Here is a 22,915-nt window from a genome sequence, read left to right on the forward strand (position 1 = left end):
ATCTGTCACAACATTTTGAAAAAACTGGCTGCCTGTGTTTTTATTGTTTGTACAGACAAGAATTACAAAACAATGTACATTACAGCCATAATTGCCTTTTGAGGAGACATTCACCTTTTCTCCCAAAAGAAGATGTAAAGTGACATGCACACCATACCGACATGCAAAAGAGATAATTTTAACATCAAAAATGATGCAAATATAAAACATCTCAATCTTAAGCAAGGCCGTACATTTACCAAGTCCGAGCACATACTGAAGCAGACTGTTGCTTCACAATGAGATATAAATAAGGCCAGAACATGTCAAACATAAGTAACTGAGGTGGAGTTTGACTGTGAAGATGGGCATTATGATACAAGAAGTTTTAGACGAATTAGCTTAATATTAGTTTACAGTGAACGTGTGAAAAAAAAAAAAAAATGCTGCAGATACTCGATATTCAAATTCAAGATATAGAGGTTGACAAAAATCAGAAGCAAACGTGTGACTCGATACAAGAAGCTGGGAGAATTATTACAGGATTTTAGATTAACAGTCCACTGTAAAGGCAAAAGGTTTGTTTTCATCAAAGTCCGGTTGTCTGGTTTCACAAAAATTTGATTTTGGGGAATGATAGAGCTCAACAGCGTCTGATCACAGTATTTAACATCCTGAGTATGCCTTACATACTCTACCTTGTTACACAATTCCCATGCCACTTACACCATGTACTACAACACTACTTTCTAAAGAAAAACAAGAACAAAAGTTAAAATAATATTAATAATAATAATAATATTACAGTCTATGTTACAGTATAAAAAGGTTAAAATGGAGTTTAGGCTTCAAGTGGGAACAATCAAAGCAGGTGAAAAAAAAAGTTGTAGCAACACGTTCTGCAACAATGCAAAGTTTTGTAATGAAATGAAAACAGCAGCACAGAGATTTAAATAAATAGGTAGGGGTGGGGTGGACAGATCTTCAGCTGCAAGCGGCATCTCCTGATTAATCATGAGCAGAAAGGTTCTGCAACAAAAGGCTCAAGTGGAAAGCACCAGGGGTTACACGTACACAGTTCGAAGAGCAATGACCAAATAAAAACCTTAAAAAGACTTATTTATATAAAGTAGAATGTGTGTGTGACAGTTTGGACATTCAGAAGGCACCGAATGAAGAAATAAAAAGGCTTGATAATCACTGTGGAGCTACGGGTGTATAAATTAATTAAAAAGAGGCACAAAAAGATTCACAGTGATGCCATGTCTCAGATGTTTTAAAGATCTGATCACAAGGCCTAATGGGACCAGTGAAGGGAACATTTTCTTTCTAATTTGACCGGTAATCACAGCTCTGTATTAGCATGCAGTCAGAAAGTCCTTGAGGCGAAAAACATGATTCCTTAAATAATTGACCTAATTAAGACAGTTGAGAGATATCACAGTTACAACGTGTCCGTGCTTCATCAGCAGCGTGCCTCTTTACAGAGATATCTAGATGAAAAGTTAAGTTTACGTCAGCATTTCTTATCTAACCTGTGTCACAGTGGGTGTAGCAGCAGCTGAGTGAACATGTGTCAAAGATGGCAGCAGTGTGGAACAAACTGATCTCAGCCTGTCTGAACGGAAGCTAAACCTACACTAGCACAAGCAACATTCATTTTTCCTTTCAAGAAGTGGCGTCAAGAACGATTAAACAATTTCTCGTGCTGCACAAGAAAAAAAACATAAAAAAAGAGGAGTGCACTGCATAGTGGATGCAAAATGACAAGAGCAAGTACCTGGAAGTGGAAATCGGCATACCAGAGTGGTTCTGATGGATGCGTGTAAACCCAAATCTGACACGTTCACATACAGACAAATGCAAAAACACTGCACTATGCATTTGTGTTTAAAAAAAAAAAAAAAAGCACACACGTTTACATAAGACAAAAAGGCATTCAAAGTTATTTCATAACCATCCGACATCATCAGACTTTTCTTTGTAGTTTCTTCTTGCAAAGTTAACAGTGATTTTAGAGTCAGTGATGTTGATTCACATACTGTACCGCTTCCTTTCGGTCTCCGTATCTCTCCGTCTATTTGAGCCGCTGAATTAGTGTGTGCGTCAGTCCCAGGCTGAGCAGCTGAAGGGTGGACAGCTGGGCTACGTGAGGGAAAGTTTTCAGCAGTTTCTCCCATGTGAGTTCCAGCAGGCTCGGCACCACCAACCACACTTTGTACAAAGAGCCAGTCCTCCTATTCCCGGACATGTTGACGACACCGCCGTGGACGTACATACAGCCAGCCTGAAGGAGGAGAACATTAACTTTATTCATTCATTCATTCATTCATTGTTTTAAGCAAACAAGCCTAAAATACTGTCTCACAGAACACACACAGGGGATATAGACATGCAAATGTGGAGAGATGGAGTGACGGGCTGCCACTGAGCAGTGCCCCAGGAGCAGTTAGGGGTTTGGTGCCTTGCTCAAGGGCAGTTCCAGTTCACCTCCTGAGCCCACACTCCATACTATGGTCCATGCTGGACTTTAACCAGTTCTCAAGCCAAGTCCTTTATGGACTGAACTACTACAGAAATTCAGCGCTGCAACAACTAAGCGACATAAACATAAAATTGATCATCAATCATGACATTATTATAGTATTTTTTAGGCAAAATCTCCAAATATTTACTGGTTTCACACCAATATGAGGATTTTCTGTTTTCCCATTTTAGGTAAATTTTGTATCTTTGGCTTTTGCTGACATTTAAAGATGTCACCCTGGTGTCTGGTACACTGTGATGTCCATTGTTTTCTACTTACTGTCATTATATAAAACTACACAATTAATCAGATATTAGACAAAAATAAATTGTGAGATTAAAATAATGATTCGCTGTAGCCCTACAAAAGCAAATAAAATTGTTTTTTATTCATTTATTTTCCTCACTCAGTTCAGAAGTGAAATCAGCTGACAAAGTTAGATGTCGACATGATGATAGTTGACTAACCGGAGTGACTGCAGCACAGTGAAAGTAGGCTGGCTCTGGCATGACAGCAGGCAGCTTGGTCCACTGAAAAGTCTGCAGGTTGATCTTCCACAGGTCGGATAGGATTAGCTCTCCATTATAACCCCCACATATAAACACCTCTGGGAGCAGAAACAGAGATCATATAAAGATAAACATTTTAGACTGGCGTGTCCAGATAATGATGTGTGAAATACTCCTTACCGTCTTTGACCTGCACACAGCTGTGACACCGACGAGCGGCAGGATACCCTGTCACGATAATGACAAAGTAAATTCAGTGAGTGGTCTTTAAATTCTTTATTTAGCAAAAGAAAAAAGGTAAAACATGAATCACAAACCTATTCTTTCATGAGGTTTTGTGACTATTTCCTCCCAGTAATTTGTCTCCAAGTTATATGTGTGAATCTGAGGAAGATAAATAATATTAAATAGATAAAATGAAGGAGTAAGACATCTTCTTTCTGTTAAATTTAGTCTGTTGGTTCACTCCTCTCACCTTGTCCAGCGGATACGACATCCAGGAAGTGCCACCTCCTAAAATGTATATTCTCTGTCCGTCATGAGCTAGTTCATGTCTGTACCTGTAAAATCAAACATTTATTTTCAGTCTTTTCTAATGAATATTCACCAATAGGTCAAACATTTTTAAAACCATGTCTGGTTTCTGACCTCTCCTCAGGCAGATCTGAGGGTGCGTTGTTGGGTTTGAGGTGGGTCCACTCTCTGGTGCTCAGGTCCAGCCTGTGCAGGTCGGTACTGTAAAGGTAGCCTGTTGTCCCTCCAAACACGTAGAGGTAGCCATTTACGATGACCATCGCCTGCAAATGAAGAACGGTGATAGATGTTTTGTCGGCGCAATGAGCAGCTACATAAAGGAGAGGTATAAATAAATGATGGGACTTCAGCTATTTATGTGAAACATCTAAAAGAGACAAACACTGTTACCTGCCCGTAGATCTTGTTGGGTTTCTTCCCTTTGCAGTTGAGCAGGTTCCATCGTTTGTACTGAACGTTACAAACATGGACATCGTTGCCGTTGTTTTCACCAAACGGGATCCCAGTGCCGCCAAACACAAGCAGGTTGTTACCGTGTAAAACAGCTGAAAGAGACAGAGACAATCGGTCTCTACTAGAGGTTAAGATCCTCTTTACTATCCCTGATAAGGTTGCTTCGAATCTCAAAAACACACATACATGAGATGGATAAAAAAAAGAATCTGTATTAAAAGGTCCTCAGTGAATTCTGGACCACTATTGGCACCACAGAGCAATGTTTGGAGGAATGTTGTTTTGGTGTCACTGCCAAGTTTATCCAACAGAGTGCGCTGTGATTTACAATACAGTGGCAAGCAGCACAGAATTAAATAACAATGTAAATGGTAAATTATTTAACAGGTTAAAGATTATTTAACTTAAAGAACTTAACTTAACTTTTCAGAGCATGTGGGTGATGTATGTCTGTAGACGGTGGTACTGAAAGTCAACAGTTGATGGCAAACTCACATACTAACTACTTAAAAAGACAAAGAGGTGATTATACAAACTAAAACATACCAATGATTATTATATTTCTGCCAATAGATCCTCTTAAACGTTACACACGGGATCTTTAAATCACTCCGAAAATCAGGTTACTGCAAAAAATATATATAATCAGTGTGTCAGTCAGCTCACATTGAGGGCATTAAAAGGCGTTTCCTTCTGTTTACAATCAGTGACACTCGTTGTCTTGAGCTCCATCTAAAGAGCGCTGAACGTATTTGCTTCCACATACAACATTTTAAAAAGCCGTCTTGCCTTTGTAATGCCTTTGATGGTGCATTACTGCCACCTGTCGATCAGTGGGATAGTGTGAACCCATTGGCAAGGTATAGTGTAGTGTAATGAGTCACCTGCATGCAAATGTGCACAAAGGGCAAACAAAACAGGTCCTTAGTCATACAAAGTATCGCTGCATAGTCCCACTAGTGGACGACCTTTAGAGACCAGTAGCTGGTTCTAAATGAGTGTGTGTGCAGAAGTAATTCTGATTAAAACGAAGGGCAGCACATGAGTCCTTACCCGACATCGAGGCCAGCTCTGTGGGCATGTAACCCTCTGTGCGGACCTGCTGCCAGGTGGCTGTGGCGAAATGAAACCGCCACAGCTCCCTGAAAAGAGGGTAGTCTTCGTTCTCCGACCCGCCGGCCTCTTCAAAGTCTGGGTTGTAGCCTCCAAACACGTACAGGTTGGCACTGTCCGCAACACAGCGGTGTCCACTCCGGGCGGGGGGGACGCAGTGTCCTGTGAAGCGTTTAAGACACAAAGAATTGTTCAGACCCTGATGTAGCTGCAAAAAAGGACATCTTTTACATAAAATACTGTATGTCAAAGAGTGTTTACAGTTTTACAGCTTTACAGATTGACTGCATTTGTTTATCTGATGAGGAGGTCGTGTACTTTCCCCACCTTCTCTCAGGAACCTGTTGGGAATCCGCAGGCTGGGGCAGGAAGGGGAGAAGATGCGCCGAGCCTGAAGCCACCGTGCTCGCTTCTTGGACCCTGACGGACAGAAATGTGTACAGTTAACGTTAAATGTGTTTTCAGGAGGTCGGCTGACGGTAAATCTGCAGGAGAGGAGAGTCTCTGGTTGGGAGTTTATATCAGCTGTTAGTGGTTAAATTATAAGTTTCTGTCTGGGCATTTTTGTCGAGTTGAAAATGTAATTTATTACTCTTGTCATAAGTAATATTACTACTTTACTTATTACTCCCTGCCAACAGTAATTAGCTACACTACCAATTATAGTATTTGTGCCCCTTATTCTACAGTTTTGTTTGACTATAAACAATCTAGTTTCCTCCACCATTACAAAACAATAAAGTATTAGTATTAGGGGTTGTAACTAATTATTGCTTTAAGGGGAGTAACTGTAATTATGACTTTAATGTATTAATAATTAGTCACTGAGGGAAACAGTGAAGCCTTACAGCGCAACACAAACATAATCCAGCTTTTATAAACAAGTAAACAGTTTGAGTGAAGCAGTGTGTCCCCCTCCATGAAGATAACTCCTCTCTCTCTCTCTCTTTCTAACACTCATATGTGACTCCCCCCCTTATTTAAAGACAACAACCCCCACAGCAGCGCCTGCAGATGCCTCCCCTCCTCCCTCCCTCCCTCCCCCGGGGTTTTTCATTCACTCACTCATGTCTGCTGGCTTCCGTAGCAACATTAGCTAGCTCCTGGCCTGTGTGCTGCAGTCGCAACAACCCCCCCCAAAAAAAAAAAAACTACCATCCTGCTGCACACAAACACAACATCAACGACGAGCAACGTGACCTAGAGTAACCTTTGACCCACTGTTTGCTTTGTTCGCTGCACCAGGCTGCTTGTACTCGCAGGAGAGTTGTGTATTATTATTATTATTTTGTTGTTTACAAACCTGAGTCGCGGATGAAGGGCCTCCACGACAGTTTCTCAAACTTATTGAGCTGTTCGGCGGACGACATCTCGACAGGGGACCGCAGGGAAGGGGACTCGAACCCGCACACTTAACGACCCGCTTCGGTGTGGACACACGTAGAGGCATGTGAGCCTGCGAGCTCCGAGCGATCACACCAAAACAAAAGATAAAACAACCAGCGACCGTCCACACCTGCTGCTGCCCGCCGCGTCACAGCCAGCTGGTCCCCCGGCCGACCAATCAGAGGAGAGGGACCTCACCGTGCTGCGTTCAAGAGCCGCATGGGGGTGTTTATAGTTGTGTTTACAGCAGCGGTTCCCAACCTTTAAATGTGGCACTGTTTGTCTTTGTCAACACCTATCGCTTAGTATAGTTCACATACAGATTTAGATATAGATATATTGATTATATTCTCTAATATAAGTTACTGCTGTGTGTATATATGTGTGTGTGTGTGTGTGTGTGTGTGTGTGTGTGTGTGTGTGTGTGTGTGTGTGTGTGTGTGTGTGTTCTGTGCACCATGCCACTGCCTCTAATCTTCCAATCACATCTGTATAAAAGCTCTATATAGATATATATAGTGATATATATAGTGCACACACAACTCTTTTTTTCTATTTCCTATTATATCTTGTGTTTTTTTCTGTTCTATTTTTTATTTAATGTGTATTTTCTTATATTTTGTGTTGTATTTGGAGCTGCTGTAGCAAGTGAATTTCCCCAATGTGTGATCAATAAAGTCTATCTTATCTCATCTTTTATTTATCTTTTTCCTTAAGGGCAGTGGTTTTCAACCTTTTGGAGTTAAAGGCATGCTAGAAAAGGTAAATGAAATACACACAGCAGGCCTATAGCTCAGCATTTGGTTCAGTTAATGTAAAGTAATTTGTCTAATCGAACAATGGCAAAGAAAACACTGAATTTGAAGCCTAGTAGGTCTGTATGATTGTTAACAAAAAATAATACAGGCAGAGAAATTGTATAAAAAGTTCCCTAAACAGGAAATAATCTGCTAAAAATACACTAATTTTAACACAAGCTTCTTGCAGGTTTACTGATATCTTTAGAAATATTTTAAACAATTCTCTGTAAAAAAGAATTGACAACTATAGTACAGGTTTTTCTTTTATTGTTTTAACAATCATACATACTTAACAGGCTTCTTTTAGACACATATAGTATTTTCTTCTCATTGTTCTATCAGCTCGTCGATTATTGTAACACCATTTTTGCTAATAAAAGTGACCTAAAACACTAATAGATGATTTTTATTTGTCTGATAACTGGGTATTACTGCATCTGATGTGGTAAAACACATGTGTTTACAAGGTGTGATATAAATCCTTTAATTAAACAGCCCTAAAAGTGAAATATAGGGATCAAACCTCAGTTACTTCTGCACCACTGAGCTTAAAGTCACAGGATCTTTCTGACTGTAATGTGTCTGCTTATGGTAGCGGTGGTAAAAACCTACTAATTCAACTGCTTGCAAGACATAAAAAAAGGTTTGCTGTGCAGCTTAGACGATGGACAACTGTTTGGTAACTATGAGAGAAACAACTGGTGAACCAAGAGTCAACCTTTACCCCAGATCTTCGGGGGGCTGCTCTGCCGACAAGCGGTAATCTGGATTTGAAGCTCACTGCGATAGGCCGAGAAAGAGCCAAACAGAACAAACAGACCAACGCCTCGAGAAACTGCTACGGATGTTGAAAATGAACATAATGGCCTATAGTTTAATTGTAATGAGTGACTGTCTTAGAGCAGATAACGAGAGTGAAAGGATTTAATCAAACACACTCTTTTATTTGTCTTTTGTTTGTGGTTTTTCTCTGCAGTTCACACTCACATCACACCAAAAACACTTAACAGCAGGAGTGTTTCTTTTACCGTGTGCGTGATACAATCATGTTTAAACATTTAAGGCCCCTCGCTGCTTGTCCAAGATCCTACAGTTATTAAAATACAATCAACTCAGGATCCACGTTGGTTTACACTTTCCCCAAAGTGAAGTTTAAAATGCGAACACGGCTCATTTTGTCCGCAGAGAGAATCTCAGCCTCAGTTGGTTGATGTAACGTTGCCTCTCCAAATAACCTCTTACCACACTGAGTGACAGTGAGTAGGAAATGTCACTGACAGTAAGAAGTTCCTGAACAATGAGTTGCAGCTGTGTTAATGAGATTAAACAGGAAGGCGAGTCGGCAACTTTCTGTTCCATCCAGTAATCTACTCATAGATTCATGGAGGTGAGGACTTGATACCATCTCATCCAAAGTCATTAGTCTGGCTGGGAGCTGCACAACGCTCATATTTGTGTTGTTCGTGCATTAAGAGATTCAAATAACTTAACAAAGAGGTGTTATTGTGTATAGATAGATCCGTCCAAACCAATTCATTCAATGCTCACAAGGCCGATAAACAAAAAAAGAGACACATCTTCAGGCTGCTGTGGAATGAGGTTTCCCCCTTTGTGAGTTTGTGGTGAAAAGTTGGTTTTCGAGCCCTGAACTTTAACTTTCATGCATCCAGCTGTAAAGGTTTGTCTCCTATCCTAAATGATGTTAAAGCTAAACCTACTGGCTTGTGTTAGATATACTGTGTAATAATGCAGTTGAACTTATTTATCTGTTTTGTTAATTAATAAAAAATCCACCTTGACAACATGTTACTGTCTTAGATAACCTTGTATATTAGATTGAAATGTGCATGAAATAATGAAAATATACATTACTTTTCTTTGTTTTTACTGATAGCAGCATTATATATCAGCCATATATAAATATACATATAATCAGGAACCTGTATCACAATATTAAAGTAACGTAACTCTGTGGTGGATTACAGTTACCTTTTTTGTATCCTAATTAAGTAACTCACTTACATGTAATCTGTTACTCCATGAGCCTGCAAATAACTCATTTTATTAAAGAAAAACTACATAATTGTCATTTTTAATAAATGTAACTGTAATCTCATTACTTTTTCTGGATTATAGTTACCTTTTTTGTATCCTCAATTACGTAACTCACTTATATGTAATCTGTTACTCCTCAAACCTGCATAAACAGACTTTTAGTGTCAGAAACTTGTATTTTTAAAGTGAAAACTGATGTGTTTTAGTCCTGCTAAATAATCCTGATGTTTACTAAATGTAACTGTGATCTCATTACATCTTTTCTTCTGTAACTGTAATGGATTACAGCTATGTTTTTGGTCTGTTGCTGCTTGCTTCACGCTCAGATTTCCAGCCTTTAAAGCTTTTGTTCATTCGAGACAATGTTACGCCTTTAAACCAGAGTCTGTGATGTGTTCAGGGACTTTACATGTACAGGTTTAGAGTCAGATTACATGATTTACACCGAGGTGTGACTATATAGTTTCATTAACTGAGCTCTTTGTCACGTCTACGCAGTTTGGTACACGGGGGGAGCAATGTGTTGCACAGGCGCTAACAAGGGTGACATCATTTCAAAAGACATTTTGTTTTAGTCACATCCTCGGCTCTTCTTTTAACTCCACGTGACGGTTTCTGAGCTCTAATGTGCTGATTTCTGATGACGTTGACACGAGCGAAACAAAGAGTTTGGGACTGTTCTTGTCATCTAATGATGAGTAAAGGGGGTCACGTGACCTGACGAGGTCACACTCTCAGGTCATGTGAGACTCTCAGAGGCCTTTGTGAAGAGGGAATCCAGCAAAACTGAGCTGTATATGTTATAATATACTATTTTATATTGTTTATAAGCTCACCTCTTCCTGTACTTTATTAAAATTAACTTCTATGATGAGTCAATTTTATATTATTTTGTACAACCCTTAATTTTGGTTAAGAAAAGAGGAAAAAAGGAGATAAAACCTTCACAAAATCACCCAACTTTAGAACAACTTCAACTAAACTCAACCTTAAAGAAAGGATTTATTACAGGACTGTTGTATTATTGTTGTTATTTCTTCACTAATGTAATATTTACCTGATTTAATGTGTGGGATAAGAGGCCACAGTCACAAACATCCTTTAGGACATTGTGTCTGTGGAGAAAACACAAGTTTGGCCTCAAAGTGTTTCAGTTTTCCAATGAGCTGATTTCACCGTAGATATAAACGTTATAGAAAAGAAACAGTTTTATCTTTGAGCTCTTTTTCTTTCACCAGCTTCAAAAGAACAAGTCAGGACTTTATTTTGGGATTAAATGTCGACTTCCATCTTTGTTAAATCAAAAAATTATTTTTTTAGCATCAAAATCTGTATTTTTAAACTAATCCTGCTAAATAATCCACATTTTTACTAAATGTAACTGTAATCTCATTACTTTTTTTCTGCAACTGTCTTGGTTACAGTTACCTTTTTTGACTCCTAATGTAATTGTGATGAATTTTGTGAACTTTGTTTGTAATCCTGATTATGTAACTCATTTTCTTTTACATATTTTTCTGTAACTGTAATGGATTACAGTCACCCCCTTTTTTGTAATCCTACTAAATCATCCTAATTTTACTTTACTAACTGTAACTTTAATTATTTTTGATAATCCTGCTCAGTAATCCTAATTTTTTGTAATCCTGCTAAATCATCCAAATGTTTACTAAATGTAACTGCAATCTCATTACATATTCTTTCTGCAACTGTAATGGATTACAGTTAACCTTTGTAATCCTGCTAAATCATTCTCTTTTTTTAAATTTAATAATCATTTTTACCAAATATAACTGTAATCTCATTACATATTTTTACTCTTTTTTTGTAATCCTGCAAAATAATCCTAATTATTTTACAATTTTCTAGTCCTAATTTTTACTAAATGTAACTGTAATCTCATTAGATCTTTCTCTGTAACTGTAATGGATTACAGTTACCATTTTTTGTAATCCTGCATAATAATCCTAATTTTCTTTTCTTACACACTTTTAATCCTCATTTTTATTTGTAACTGTAATCTCATTACATCTTTTCATTCTTTTTTTTTGGGTAATCCTGCAAAATAAATCCTAATGTTTACTAATTTTTAATCCTAATTTTTAACTGCAACTGTAATCTCATTACATCTTTTTTTTTTTTTTGGATTACAGTTACCACTTTTTGTAATCCCGATTAAATAACTCCAGTTACATGTAATCCGTTTCCCCTCCAGCCTGTACATTTAACATTTAAATGTGGGACTTCCAGCCTCGTTACCCACAGACACAGACACCCACAGCCGGACACAGACACCCAAACCCGGCCACAGACAGCCGTGCTACAGCGCTGCTCTGTGCGGTGTATTTCTATACCTGGGCCCCTCCTCTCCTCGCTCCGGTCGCAGGAGGTTGATGTCAGTCTTCAGGACAGGACTCAACTAGGCAGAGCTGGTTGGAGAAAACACTGAAGATCCACTGAGAGGACGAAGGGAAGGAAAAACAGAAAAAGTGGGCGATGTTGCAGCTAGGATCTAGTTTGTGGACATTGTGGGAAGACTGTTGATACAGTCCGGACTGCTTTTTGTACCCTAAAGCTGAGCTAAAAGACTCATCGCCGCAGTATTTCTTCCTTTTTTTTTTTCTTCTTTTATATATATATATACTAGATCACTTCTGGAAAAAGGAATACTAAAATGTCGTCTCCAAGTCCGGGCAAGAGGCGAATGGATACCGACGTGGTGAAACTGTATCCTTCCCAGAACATAAACAAGCCCCAGAATAACCAGAAAGATATGTTTCATAATGGTTGTCAGCTCTCTTATGTTGGTTAATCAGCAGCATTTTCTGTTCCCGAAGGCTTGTAACTGTTAGCACGTATATATACCCACGTATAAATATATGTTATTTATGTATATATAATGTGGTTACTAAGGAGATTATGATGGTAGGTTTCGTGTCTTTTCGTTGTTGGCTCTGCTGTTCAAAGATTATATCTGGTTAAGCTAGCTCACTGTTCAGCGAGGAAGCTACACACACACACACACACACACACACACACACACACACACACACACACACACACACACACACACACGGTGAACGGTTAACGGTTAACGGCGGCCGTTGGGCTAACTTAGCATTAGCTCGCTAACACGTTTAAAGGGAAACAAACGGCTCTCGTTCGAGAATCAGCAACGGAATTCTGTCGCCGTTAGCAACGTTAGCTCGACGAGAGAGTTAGCCTAGCGCTGTAATGTGTGCCCCCCCCCCCAGCGGACTTGACAACACAATGTGAAGGATTAGCGAGGACTTTTTTCTTTCTTTCTTTCTGTTTTTATTGTTTAACCTTTTTTTTGTGGCTGGTGGAGGGGGAGGGGGGTTTGTTTTTCTTGGTAAACACGGTGATTGTGTTAATTGTGCTGGCTAGCGTGTGTAGCATGCTATCAGCAAAGGGAGAACAAATAGAGGGTTTAAAAAAAAAAAAAAAAAAAAGCACAACAGAGACGATCTTTGATCAACTACATTGATTACAGTAAGAGAGCAGGACGACGACACATACTGACATTTTATGCTTTTATTATAAATTATAGTTATAAATTATAATCAATACGGTTGGCAGTTTTTTTTTCTTAATTATAAAGCTGAAGTGTATTTTTATCACAATTTAACGATAGGAAATAAATAAAACAAAAAAACGGATGTATCATCAATTATTATTTTCTCAATAACATCACTGCATTTATTTATTTATTTTTTTTTAGGTGTAAGCGATGTTTCGTTTTAATTACTTCTACTGCTGCAATAATTAATAGTCTAACGTTATATTATCTCTAATTATTTTTTTTGCATTTTATCCGCTGAAGTTTTGCATGAAAGGGATTTTCTGACAGCGTGAGGTGAATTGTTTTGTTTTTGTCCTGCAGCGAGATGCTGCTCTCTGATTGGTCGACCTGTTACCATCCGGAACACGGTAGAAGGCGGGGCTTCAGCACACAGCTGATCGAGGAACAACAAGCGTGCTGTGCGGGGCACATGCAGCCAAGGCTAAGGGGGATGGGGGGGATGGGGGGGCTGGGAACATCCAGTCCCATGGCAGGGGACAGGGCTTTATAGTGTGCTGAGGGCTGAGTGGGCGAACATGTTGTTTCCACTTTAACAGCACTAACGTCTTTAAAACAGACAACTTATTGATCAGTGGCCGAGACTTTTGCTGCGTTATTCCTCCCCGTAAACTTTGACCAGACAAAAACAAGCATGTTTGAAGATGTCGGCTTTTGCAATAAGGATTTTTCAACATTTAGGTTGATTGAGAATGAAAATAATTGTTTGTTGCAGCCCTGCAGACGGCATACATAGTGAGCATAGCTTTGATCCTTTATATTTGAGTATATTAAGGTTAAAACGTTTTACATGAAAACTTTTGTAGATTGAGACACAATCAGTTTAAAAATAGAAAAAAATGACCCTAATATACACATTCATTTAGAATCTGATGAGATTTATTCCCTTACATTTCCATATTTAATTAATTCTCTATAATAACCGCTCATTAAACATACTATAAAGTAATTGTTTATTAACCCTCACTTTAAACTGTTGGTAATAAACACACAATATGATACACATCTACGGTTTGACCAGGAGCTACGTAACATCTTTATTTTCGTTAACTATTGTTTCGTTTCACTGCCGTTATTATAAAATATGGATGATGAATCTAATAATAGACAGTGCGAGTCACTTGAGGAAAAGACATGTTGGGATCAACCAGTTCTTGCTGTTGTGGATCTTGTTTCGGCCGCACTTTGTCACTGTTTTAACAGCAGATGCCGAACATAGTTTCAGGTTGTGGCTTTAAATCAAAGATCTTAGTGCGACAGGGCACAGTTGAGTCAGTTGTCACTCCTGCTCTCAGACTCTTTTACAGTTCTTACAAACAGGCACAAACATCAGCGTCCAACACATGTTACATCAGTGTTTTAAATGTGTAGTTTAATTAGAGCAAACTCAAATTAACTCTTTGTTTCTCTCAAATTTCAGACGACAGTGCTCATCAATTGGTGAGCTTTTCTCAAAATACAGCGTTTCCCTTGTGTAGTTACTTTACTCTTGAGTGAGCGTATGCTTTGGTTTGTATGGATAACCCACGGGGAAAGGTCTAAAAGAGAGAGAGAGAGAGAGATGCACATTTTTACTGCAGAAGTCTATAACAGGTTTTATTTATAGGACCCGTTGCCTCAGATCACATTTAAAGCTACTCCGTCTTCCTGGTCAGTGGTTTTGCGAACCCCCGAGCGTTTTCAACCCTCTTCTCGGGTAGATGTTTGCACTTAATTTCCCTCCTGACCGTTATGGCACTATTATTTGTTGCTCCTGCAGTTTGGCTAAATACGCATCCGTACGTTACCTCGGTTAGATCGTTGTGAGAGAGATGACAGAAGGATTTATGACAGGATGATGAAACAGGGTGTGACAGTCCCTCGTGAGGCTTTTGTGTTTTTTTTTTTCCTCTTCTCCATCTGTCATTGTGTCAGACTTGCGCAGCCGTTGATTGAATACACTCGACCTTTCTGCTGTCACCACACACTGTGATTATGACACATCCTCCCCCGCCCAAGTCACCTTCCATCTTCTCTCCCGGCTGAAGTTACCTGCACAAAACAGATGAAAGTTCCCATCGATTCTCCCTTACGACCCAGCTGGCTGAGGGCAGCACATTTCTGCTGACTACACATAATGTTTGATAGCCGGTAGACCCTCCGGGGGCGTCTGTGCTATGAGTGTTTGTTCATAGGGGATAATAATCTGTGGTGCTGAAGCACTTTGATGGTGTTTGCTTTCAGTTTAGACGGTTGAAGTTTGTCTCTTCCTGTAGTTTCAGAAAAGTTAAGGTGTGATCATTTATATCTTCGATTGACAGCCGTCTTCATGTTCTAAAGTTGTCACCCTGTGTCTGGAGTGTGAGGTTGTGTTATTGTGAAGCTGACCCGTTGTCTGCTGTTTGTCTGACATGGCATTATTGATCTCACTGCCACGGCTCATGCTATCGATCCCATGTCTGACCTCTGCCCAGACAGGTTCACTCACAGAGGGAGAGAGAGGCAGTTTCACTAACCTAAAATCAACAGCAGCATAATTTTTGTCCAACTTGTGTTTGATGTTGTTTGAATATCTCTGCCGCTCCTGTTGTTGTTGTTGTTGTTGTTGTTTGTGTTTTCTGCCGTTGCCTTTTCCTTAACCAGCGGTCAGCATTGAGAGCAAGCACGAGGTCACCATCCTCAGTGGACTCAACGAGTTTGTGGTCAAGTTCCATGGACCGCCTGGAAGTAAGAGACATTTATTCTCCCTCTCACTGACCAGCATTTCACCAGTTTAGTGTAAATTTAATCAGCATCAAGTTTCTTGTGAGTTAAGACACTTGACTCCAACATCCTGGATTCTGTCTTGTGTGAAGATGTGTTTTAATCGATTGATTCATCTTTTCTTTCCAGCGGCGTATGAGGGAGGTGTGTGGAAGGTCAGAGTGGACCTACCAGATAAATACCCCTTCAAATCACCATCAATAGGTATGAAATGTCTCTGCAAGTGTTGTGTTGAAGCTTTGAAATCTCTTTATTAACTTATCAAAACCTGCTTCTTCTTTTTCCCCAACAGGATTCATGAATAAAATCTTTCATCCCAACATTGATGAAGCGTAAGTAGAGGTTGATTCTCATCTTTATGGCAAGATTTGTATACAAATTAATTCATAATTGTAAATGCTGTCTGAGGCAAAACCCTCAAGTTTAGCATACAAGAAATGATTCATACGATTTAAGAACATCTGATGTTTTTTTCACTCACTTTGCTTTGACAGCCTCTGCAGATTGTATTCTGTTGTACTCACATACCCTTTTCCACCAAGACGAACCGAACCTAGTGCCAGTTCAGGGTTGGTTCAACTTGAGGACCTTCTAGGAACCGGTTTGTTTTTCCACAGGCTAGAAAGCCTCCGTAGAGCCACGTCATAACGCCGCTGTATACGTCTCCAGCGTTAGCTTTTGTTACAAGCAAGCATAGCTACTCATTTTTAACATGAATGTTTCTAATCTTGAATGTAACATTAAAGTTACAAACAAAACAGGGATTTAGAAGTTAGTAGCTGTGCTTGCTTGAGTAATGTTAGCTAATCAATACATGGCCACACGGTGCTCACAGCCTCTGTTGTAAGCGGTTCTTGGTTCTAGACCTGCTTTGGTGGAAAATGGTTAACAGTGTTTTTGTGTGTTTCAGGTCAGGAACTGTGTGTTTAGATGTCATTAACCAGACATGGACGGCTCTCTACGGTAGGTCACAGCTCTCATTGTGTGTCAGCTTTATAGAGTCTCACCGGTAACTCGGATAAACGTACTGACAGTAATAGTCAATAAAATAAAACACACACACACACACACACAAAGCAAGCAGCTTATTCTTCAGTGCAGCTTCAGGCGGAGCATCTCGGTTTAATCGGCTTACATTTTAGTGATAACTGCTTCTTGTATTGAGGTCACGCATTGAGCACTGAAAGATAAGAAGGTGCTGAGGCTGTGGTGAACTCGCTCACCTGGAGGGTTTGCTTCTGTTGTTTAAGTGATCATTAATAGGGCCCAGATTTAGGGTTTACACTTGAGTCTGAGGGGCTTTATGTGCAACAGATGTGTTAACTCATAGTTCCTTTGATCAAGTTGTCTGACTGATAGTTATCTCAACATTACGTCACTGTATTCAAGAAGAGTTGGTATACCTTCTGGTCTTAAAGAAAAAAGGGTGTATTTGTTTTAAAATTTAAAATCTTAGATCGGGGTCTTGTGTCAGCTGAGAGAAGTTTATTTGTTGTTCAGATTGCTTTTGATCCACAGCTTTGTTTGTTTTTAGACATGGTTACATGAAAACACCCTGATAAGTATTTGTGTATTCTGCGGGGGCGGTGTGACACTGGTGTGATGAGCAGTTACCACTGACGGTAATCTTTAGAGATGACTAACAGTTGAACAAGTGGAAGAATTCAGTCAGACACCTTGTTTGAACCTTGAGTGAAGTAGCATTGTGGTTTTGTTAAGGTGTTACTGAAACTTAAACAACATCACTGAATATAGCGAGTTTCAATATGTAATCAGTGTTTATGTCTTAAAATATCCTGTGCTTGTTTAATTATGTATGTAAAAGTTGTTCTAGGCTGACGGACCCAAAAGAGGTCATCCTCAACTGCAGCTGACGGCATATTCAGACGCTCAAAATGGTTTTAAAATCCCCAGAATGCCTCTGAAGACACTGATAAACAGATAATAATTAATAGTCAGCATGATTCTCAGTCTTTTACTCCCTTACTTGCAGTAGATTATAGATTAACGGCCATTTGTTTCTGAAGTGCACCTACATTTCAAATTGTTATTTAATGATCACTGGCAGTTGCATTATTGATCAGTGCAGCTGAACGTGCACAAAGGCGTCATGAAGCATTTTTTTTTGTGATTATTTTCTTTGATTTACGCAGTATTAGAGCAATTGTTGGGTTCTTCTATGGGTACAACCATAATGCAGGTAACCTACACTCAGTACTCAGCATCCTGTGTAGACGTTAGATGTTAATCTGTTCCTGTTTACAGTTTAACTCTCTCTTTAGAGGTAAAGTGCCTGACCAGGAAACAGTACAACCATACAGCTGTTTGAATTGAACATTTCATTACAAGAGAGCCCTCTAGTGGTTCATGTTGTAGCTACAGACATTATGAAATGACTCAGTGTTGGAGTCAGATATTTCTCTGTTGTGCAATGTTGCTGACTAATCTTTCTCGCCACTTCCACTAGACCTCACCAACATCTTTGAGTCGTTCCTCCCTCAGCTGCTCGCCTACCCCAACCCCATCGATCCTCTGAACGGGGACGCAGCTGCCATGTACCTGCACCGGCCGGAGGATTATAAACACAAGATCAAAGGTAGCGCAGCAGCGTCTCACACTGAAAATGTGAAATGGAGTGAAGTAGATCAGATGTTGACATCAAAACAAAACACCTGTGATTGAGCAAAGATTCAAAAAACAGTCCAAATATCCTCAGAAGACACATCAGACATGAACCTTGCAATAAAAATCCAGTCTGTATCTGCCAATAGACGCGAGTCAAACACAGAACAGACAACATTAGTATTAATAATGCAGAAGGCATATGTGCATGTGAGATATTATTTCATTTTTACTCCTTTCTAGTAGATATCAGTAGATATTATTTAATAAGACTTGACAAAATGATCTCAACTCAAAGTCCACATACTCGCTTGTTCTGCAGCTTTTTGACCTTAACCCAACAAACGTCCAAATGTGGTGTAAATTATAACTAAAAACTGGAATTACTGTTAGTTTCTATCCACTACTGTTACTCAAATGTTAGGAGATGGTTCATCCCCAGTCGGGTGCCATTTAATCAGAAGAAGAGGATTTAATTAAAAGAAGAAGAGTCTATTTGTTTAATGTAAATTTACATTTGTTGTTGTTATTGTTATCTTTCTTAAATTGTCTTTATTTTCTCGTCCTTTTCTTTAGTTTCTATTATTATCATTATTTATTCTTACTCAGTTATTTCTCTGTATTTTAGATTTATTTTTCCCTTTTTGGGTTCTGTTTTATGATTGTCTGGCATTGGGAGGTTCTGTGTGTCTCTTTGTTTAAAAGTTGAGCTAGTCAAACCTCAACAAAAATATATAACTTTACAGTCTCCTTATCACTGAGATGTTTTCTTCTCTTCAGTGGAAGCTTCTGTGATGTTTAAGTCACATACATCAGGATACATAGCGATATGGCAACTTTTCCACCTCAGCCAAGTCTATAAACCTTTTCAACAATTTTTTTTAATGCAAGAATTGAAAATGTGCGTAAAATCAGGAGGATGGAAACACACATTGTGTCTCATGTTCTTCATGAGCACAGTCAGTTTGCTCAGTAGTCATGGAAGTGTATGTATGTAGGATGGTGTAGCACTTAAAAGTTGTACTGAGTCGATTAATTCCTGAATTGTTTCCATGACAACTGAGGAAACTAAGTCTGTTGAGGTAGATGAAGTGTGATGTGAAACCTCTGGGAACATGTGAGGTACCTGAAGTGATCTGCTGTGTTGTTGCTCAGTCATCCATCTCTCTCTCTCTCTCTCTCTCTCTCTCTCTCTCTCTCTCTCTCTCTCTCTCTCTCTCTCTCTCTCTCTCTCGTGTGTCTTTTTCAGAGTACATCCAAAGGTACGCCACAGAGGAGGCTCTAAAGGAGCAGGAAGAGGGAGGGGGCGACTCCTCTTCAGAGAGCTCCATGTCAGACTTTTCGGAGGACGAGGCTCAGGACATGGAGTTATAGTGAAAGGGGGGAGATCCTGTCCCCTTCACCTCACAACAGACTGTCGTTTCCTAAAGAGCAGAAACTCAGTACTATATTCATATTTAAACGAGACAATTTTTTACAGCGACACAAGGATTTTTATTGCTACACAAGGATTTGCAGTATGATATTGCAGAATATTAACCCTTATTTAGGAATTCATGACCCACCTGCCCCCCTTTGCCCTCCTCTTCACCCCCCCCAGAGAGCCTGTTTAGATCAGAAAGGAGTGCATCATTCATTTCCATGATCTTTAGCGTGGCTTCAGTCAAAGCCTTTCACAGCGCTCGACCAAGTCCAGCTGTGAGACCAGCACAGGAGGCCAGAGGACTGACATCCACACAAGTTTCCTATTTAGTTCCACAAGCCAGACCTCACCACACCTCGAGTCGTAACACGCTCAATCGTTTTCTTTCTTTCTTTATTTGACATCTCACTGCATCATCGGACATATTTGCCCCACAGAAAGAGGACTGCAGGATGACAATCCACTATTTCTGAGTGATCTCAACTTCAAAAGAGTGGATTCCCATTTTCCTTCAACCTGTCACCTTTGATTTGACACCCCCCCTCGAGGAGTCGCCATTACAATCATCACCTACGAGGAGCTGAAGACCCAGAGGACAACAGTGCGTTCGTGTGTTCATCGTGTACAGACTCTTGACGGGACCGGCCTTTGTGCGAACCTGCTGACACATCACACACTATCAAACAACCAACGCATTAACCATGACAACGCCGCAGTGTCTGTGTGTGTGTGTGTGTGAATGTAATCCCGGGAGAATCATGGCGTATTGATAACCTTTGTTGTACTGACCCGTGATGCTCAGCAGAAATCAGGAGAGAAGGTTCATAATCCTGATTCTTCTCCTTCACCCATCCTCCTCCTCCTCCTCCTCCTCTCCGTTTTAGGAAAGTGTTTGTCATTCTCTGAGTATCTTTGTATATTGTGGCATGACACAGAAGTAAATTTGTGTAGGGTTTCGTGGAGCTGTAACGCTGTAGATGTGGGGAGGACGCCTGTGAGCCGGGCGGGGTTCGGTGGGGTTTATCCAGGTCCTTGTTGAATTATTGAACTTCTTAACTTTGCCTATTGCTTGTGTTGAACTATAATAGGTGTTTGACTTGCGTAGGGATAGTTAGTTTTTTTTTTTTTTTGCGGGTGGTGAATCCTATCATAATATATGGTTTAATACTTATATAACACACTAGTTTAAAGAGTAACTGTCCTGTAAAGATGAGGAGAATTAATACATCTTTGTCTGTGGGATGACTCTTTTTGTTTGAATCAAATCCTCTGAAGACATGTTGCACCCCTGCTCCCTTGCACCCCCCTTCTTATATGCAAATGTGTCCATAAAAGATAAGTTACATTGTCAGACAGAAGTGCTCTTTTGTTTCAGCCATTCAACACATTTACTTCTTTTTTCATGCTGTTGATGGCCTGTTATTTTTCCAAATAAAATGGTGGGACCAAAATCTTAACAGATCTACACGCTTAGTTTGGAGCTCAAAAGTTCAAACTTAAGTTCAGGAACAGGTTTCTTCTCCTTCAGAGGACATTTTAAAAAAATGCTTTTGTCCTGGTTTACACCTGGAAAGATTCATGTACCTGTTGGCGTCTGTGGAGGAGGCGTTACCACAGCAGTGACAGTTTACTGTTAAATTTAATGATGGTACACTGGTCTGTGATTTAGTGCAGATACACGTCTATAAGAGGCTCTCACCGCATCGCAGATCAGTTTGTATTATGTGTTACTTCTGGAGGGAAACACAAATTAGAATATTTGCTTTATCACCATCAAAATGGGCTGTTTCTTCTTTGTTTGGAGGAAAAATAGATTATAAACTTTTATTAATAATCCCTTTATGATTAAAAGAAAAACAAAACAATATCAGGATCTCTCTTCTGTGGTGTTTTGCAAGAGTTTACCTTCGTTTGAGAATTAACATAGGCTGGTAAAACTAGCATGTCACAGCTTTTTGGCATTAAATAAAAACAACGTATTTGTTAAATAACCTAGTTAAATGGCTCTAATTAGCCTCTGTAACCAAATTTATGTTGGTGTAGGTCTTAGGACTACATGATGTCACAGTCAGTTGTCATTTGCAACACAAAACCAACCACTGTCCAGCCTTGTTGTTTGTCATTATCTGGATTCAGTGTATTATGTATTTTTTATTAATGAGACACATATATTTGATGCCTATAATTTGTTTGAATGTTTTATTTTTGTCTTTTAAGCCCTACGTTCAGGATACAAGTCCAGAAATCTGATTTTTTTAAAAGCAAAAAATGAATAAATGTGCTTCCCTTGTAACTTGAAGAAAGAAATAAACAACAAAAAATATATGATTTAATGTCAGTATTATGCTTGTGTGTGTGTGTGTGTGTGTGTGTGTGTGTGTGTGTGTGTGTGTGTGTGTGTGTGTGTGTGTGTGTGTGTGTGTTGTTGTTGTGTGTTGTTGTTTTTTTTTGTTTGTTTTTCTGTTTGTGTCTTGTGTTGTTGTGTGTGTGTTTTGTGTTTTTGTTCTTTTTTTCTTTCTTTTTTTTGTGTGTGTGTGTGTGTGTGTGTGTGTGTGTGTGTGTGTGTGTGTGTGTGTGTGTTCGATGGCCTCAGGTGGTGACGTAGGAAACTGCTCATTGTCGAGACGTCTGTTGAACCTCCAGAGGACTTGGGACTAGTCTCACACACACATGTATTTAAAGATGCTCATGCTCGGGCAAAATGGTGTTCTGGGGAAATTTGAGTGATTTTAGTGTGTTATAATCACCTCCGTCCACTAGATGGCAGTCCGATCTGTCTTTAGAGGTTTAGTCCAGTAGTGAGATAAATTTTAGATAAACCTTCATTTAGGATGTTTTGGTGTTTTATTTTATTTTTTTGAAGAATTCTTTTAACATATAAGATAAAAAACACTTAAACTTATTAAATCTTATTGCTACTGTGTTTTACATGATTAATATCTGTAGGAATTTATATATATATATAAATATGTTTTTATATATTTACTTTTCATGTTTATTTTTCTGTTGGTGCCTTGTTTAAACCTTCTTGGATATTTAGACAGATCAAGGGTTGTGTTACACCTGTTACAGGTGTAAATGTTAAAATGAATGATGGCTGCATTCCATTTAGCTGCTTCAGTTTCATGGTCCTGGTATTGTGCATGTTCTTCCGCTCACTGTCACACTTTC

General features: G+C 39.4%; 2 protein-coding genes and 1 long non-coding RNA gene across 3 annotated transcripts; 2 read left to right on the forward strand and 1 right to left on the reverse strand.

The window, feature by feature from the left end:
- Positions 1-13: 13 nt before the first annotated feature.
- LOC127353120 (kelch domain-containing protein 10) lies at positions 14-6,676 on the reverse strand. Its single transcript, XM_051382119.1, has 10 exons — positions 6,419-6,676; positions 5,443-5,535; positions 5,056-5,277; positions 3,940-4,094; positions 3,664-3,812; positions 3,491-3,575; positions 3,333-3,399; positions 3,196-3,243; positions 2,974-3,113; positions 14-2,266 (listed from the first exon to the last, which is right to left on the reverse strand). The coding sequence occupies exons 1-10, from the start codon at positions 6,483-6,485 to the stop codon at positions 2,057-2,059; spliced, it is 1,236 nt and encodes a 411-aa protein (XP_051238079.1). The 5' UTR covers positions 6,486-6,676; the 3' UTR covers positions 14-2,056.
- A 5,053-nt stretch (positions 6,677-11,729) lies between these two features.
- LOC127353036 (ubiquitin-conjugating enzyme E2 H) lies at positions 11,730-22,069 on the forward strand. Its single transcript, XM_051381983.1, has 7 exons — positions 11,730-12,083; positions 15,587-15,663; positions 15,829-15,903; positions 15,992-16,031; positions 16,610-16,662; positions 18,167-18,295; positions 19,571-22,069. The coding sequence occupies exons 1-7, from the start codon at positions 12,031-12,033 to the stop codon at positions 19,693-19,695; spliced, it is 552 nt and encodes a 183-aa protein (XP_051237943.1). The 5' UTR covers positions 11,730-12,030; the 3' UTR covers positions 19,696-22,069.
- Positions 12,288-14,067, forward strand: LOC127353037 (uncharacterized). Its single transcript, XR_007881225.1, has 2 exons — positions 12,288-12,869; positions 13,261-14,067. It is a non-coding gene; the product is annotated as an uncharacterized LOC127353037 (long non-coding RNA).
- Positions 22,070-22,915: the final 846 nt, after the last annotated feature.

This window comes from Dicentrarchus labrax, unplaced genomic scaffold (assembly GCF_905237075.1).
Source record: "Dicentrarchus labrax unplaced genomic scaffold, dlabrax2021, whole genome shotgun sequence".
NCBI lineage: Eukaryota > Metazoa > Chordata > Actinopteri > Moronidae > Dicentrarchus > Dicentrarchus labrax.

Bases quoted from the DNA above. Each gene is read 5' to 3' on its own strand.
- LOC127353120 (XM_051382119.1), bottom strand. From the start codon at position 6,485: ATGTCGTCCGCCGAACAGCTCAATAAGTTTGAGAAACTGTCGTGGAGG. The intron at 4,095-5,055 runs GTAAGGACTCAT...TGTCTCTTTCAG, and splicing joins AGAGCTGGCCTCGATGTCGG to CTGTTTTACACGGTAACAAC. The intron at 2,267-2,973 runs GTTAGTCAACTA...CTCCTCCTTCAG, and splicing joins ACTGTGCTGCAGTCACTCCG to GCTGGCTGTATGTACGTCCA.
- LOC127353036 (XM_051381983.1), top strand. From the start codon at position 12,031: ATGTCGTCTCCAAGTCCGGGCAAGAGGCGAATGGATACCGACGTGGTG. The intron at 15,664-15,828 runs GTAAGAGACATT...TTTTCTTTCCAG, and splicing joins GTTCCATGGACCGCCTGGAA to CGGCGTATGAGGGAGGTGTG. The intron at 18,296-19,570 runs GTAGCGCAGCAG...TGTCTTTTTCAG, and splicing joins TTATAAACACAAGATCAAAG to AGTACATCCAAAGGTACGCC.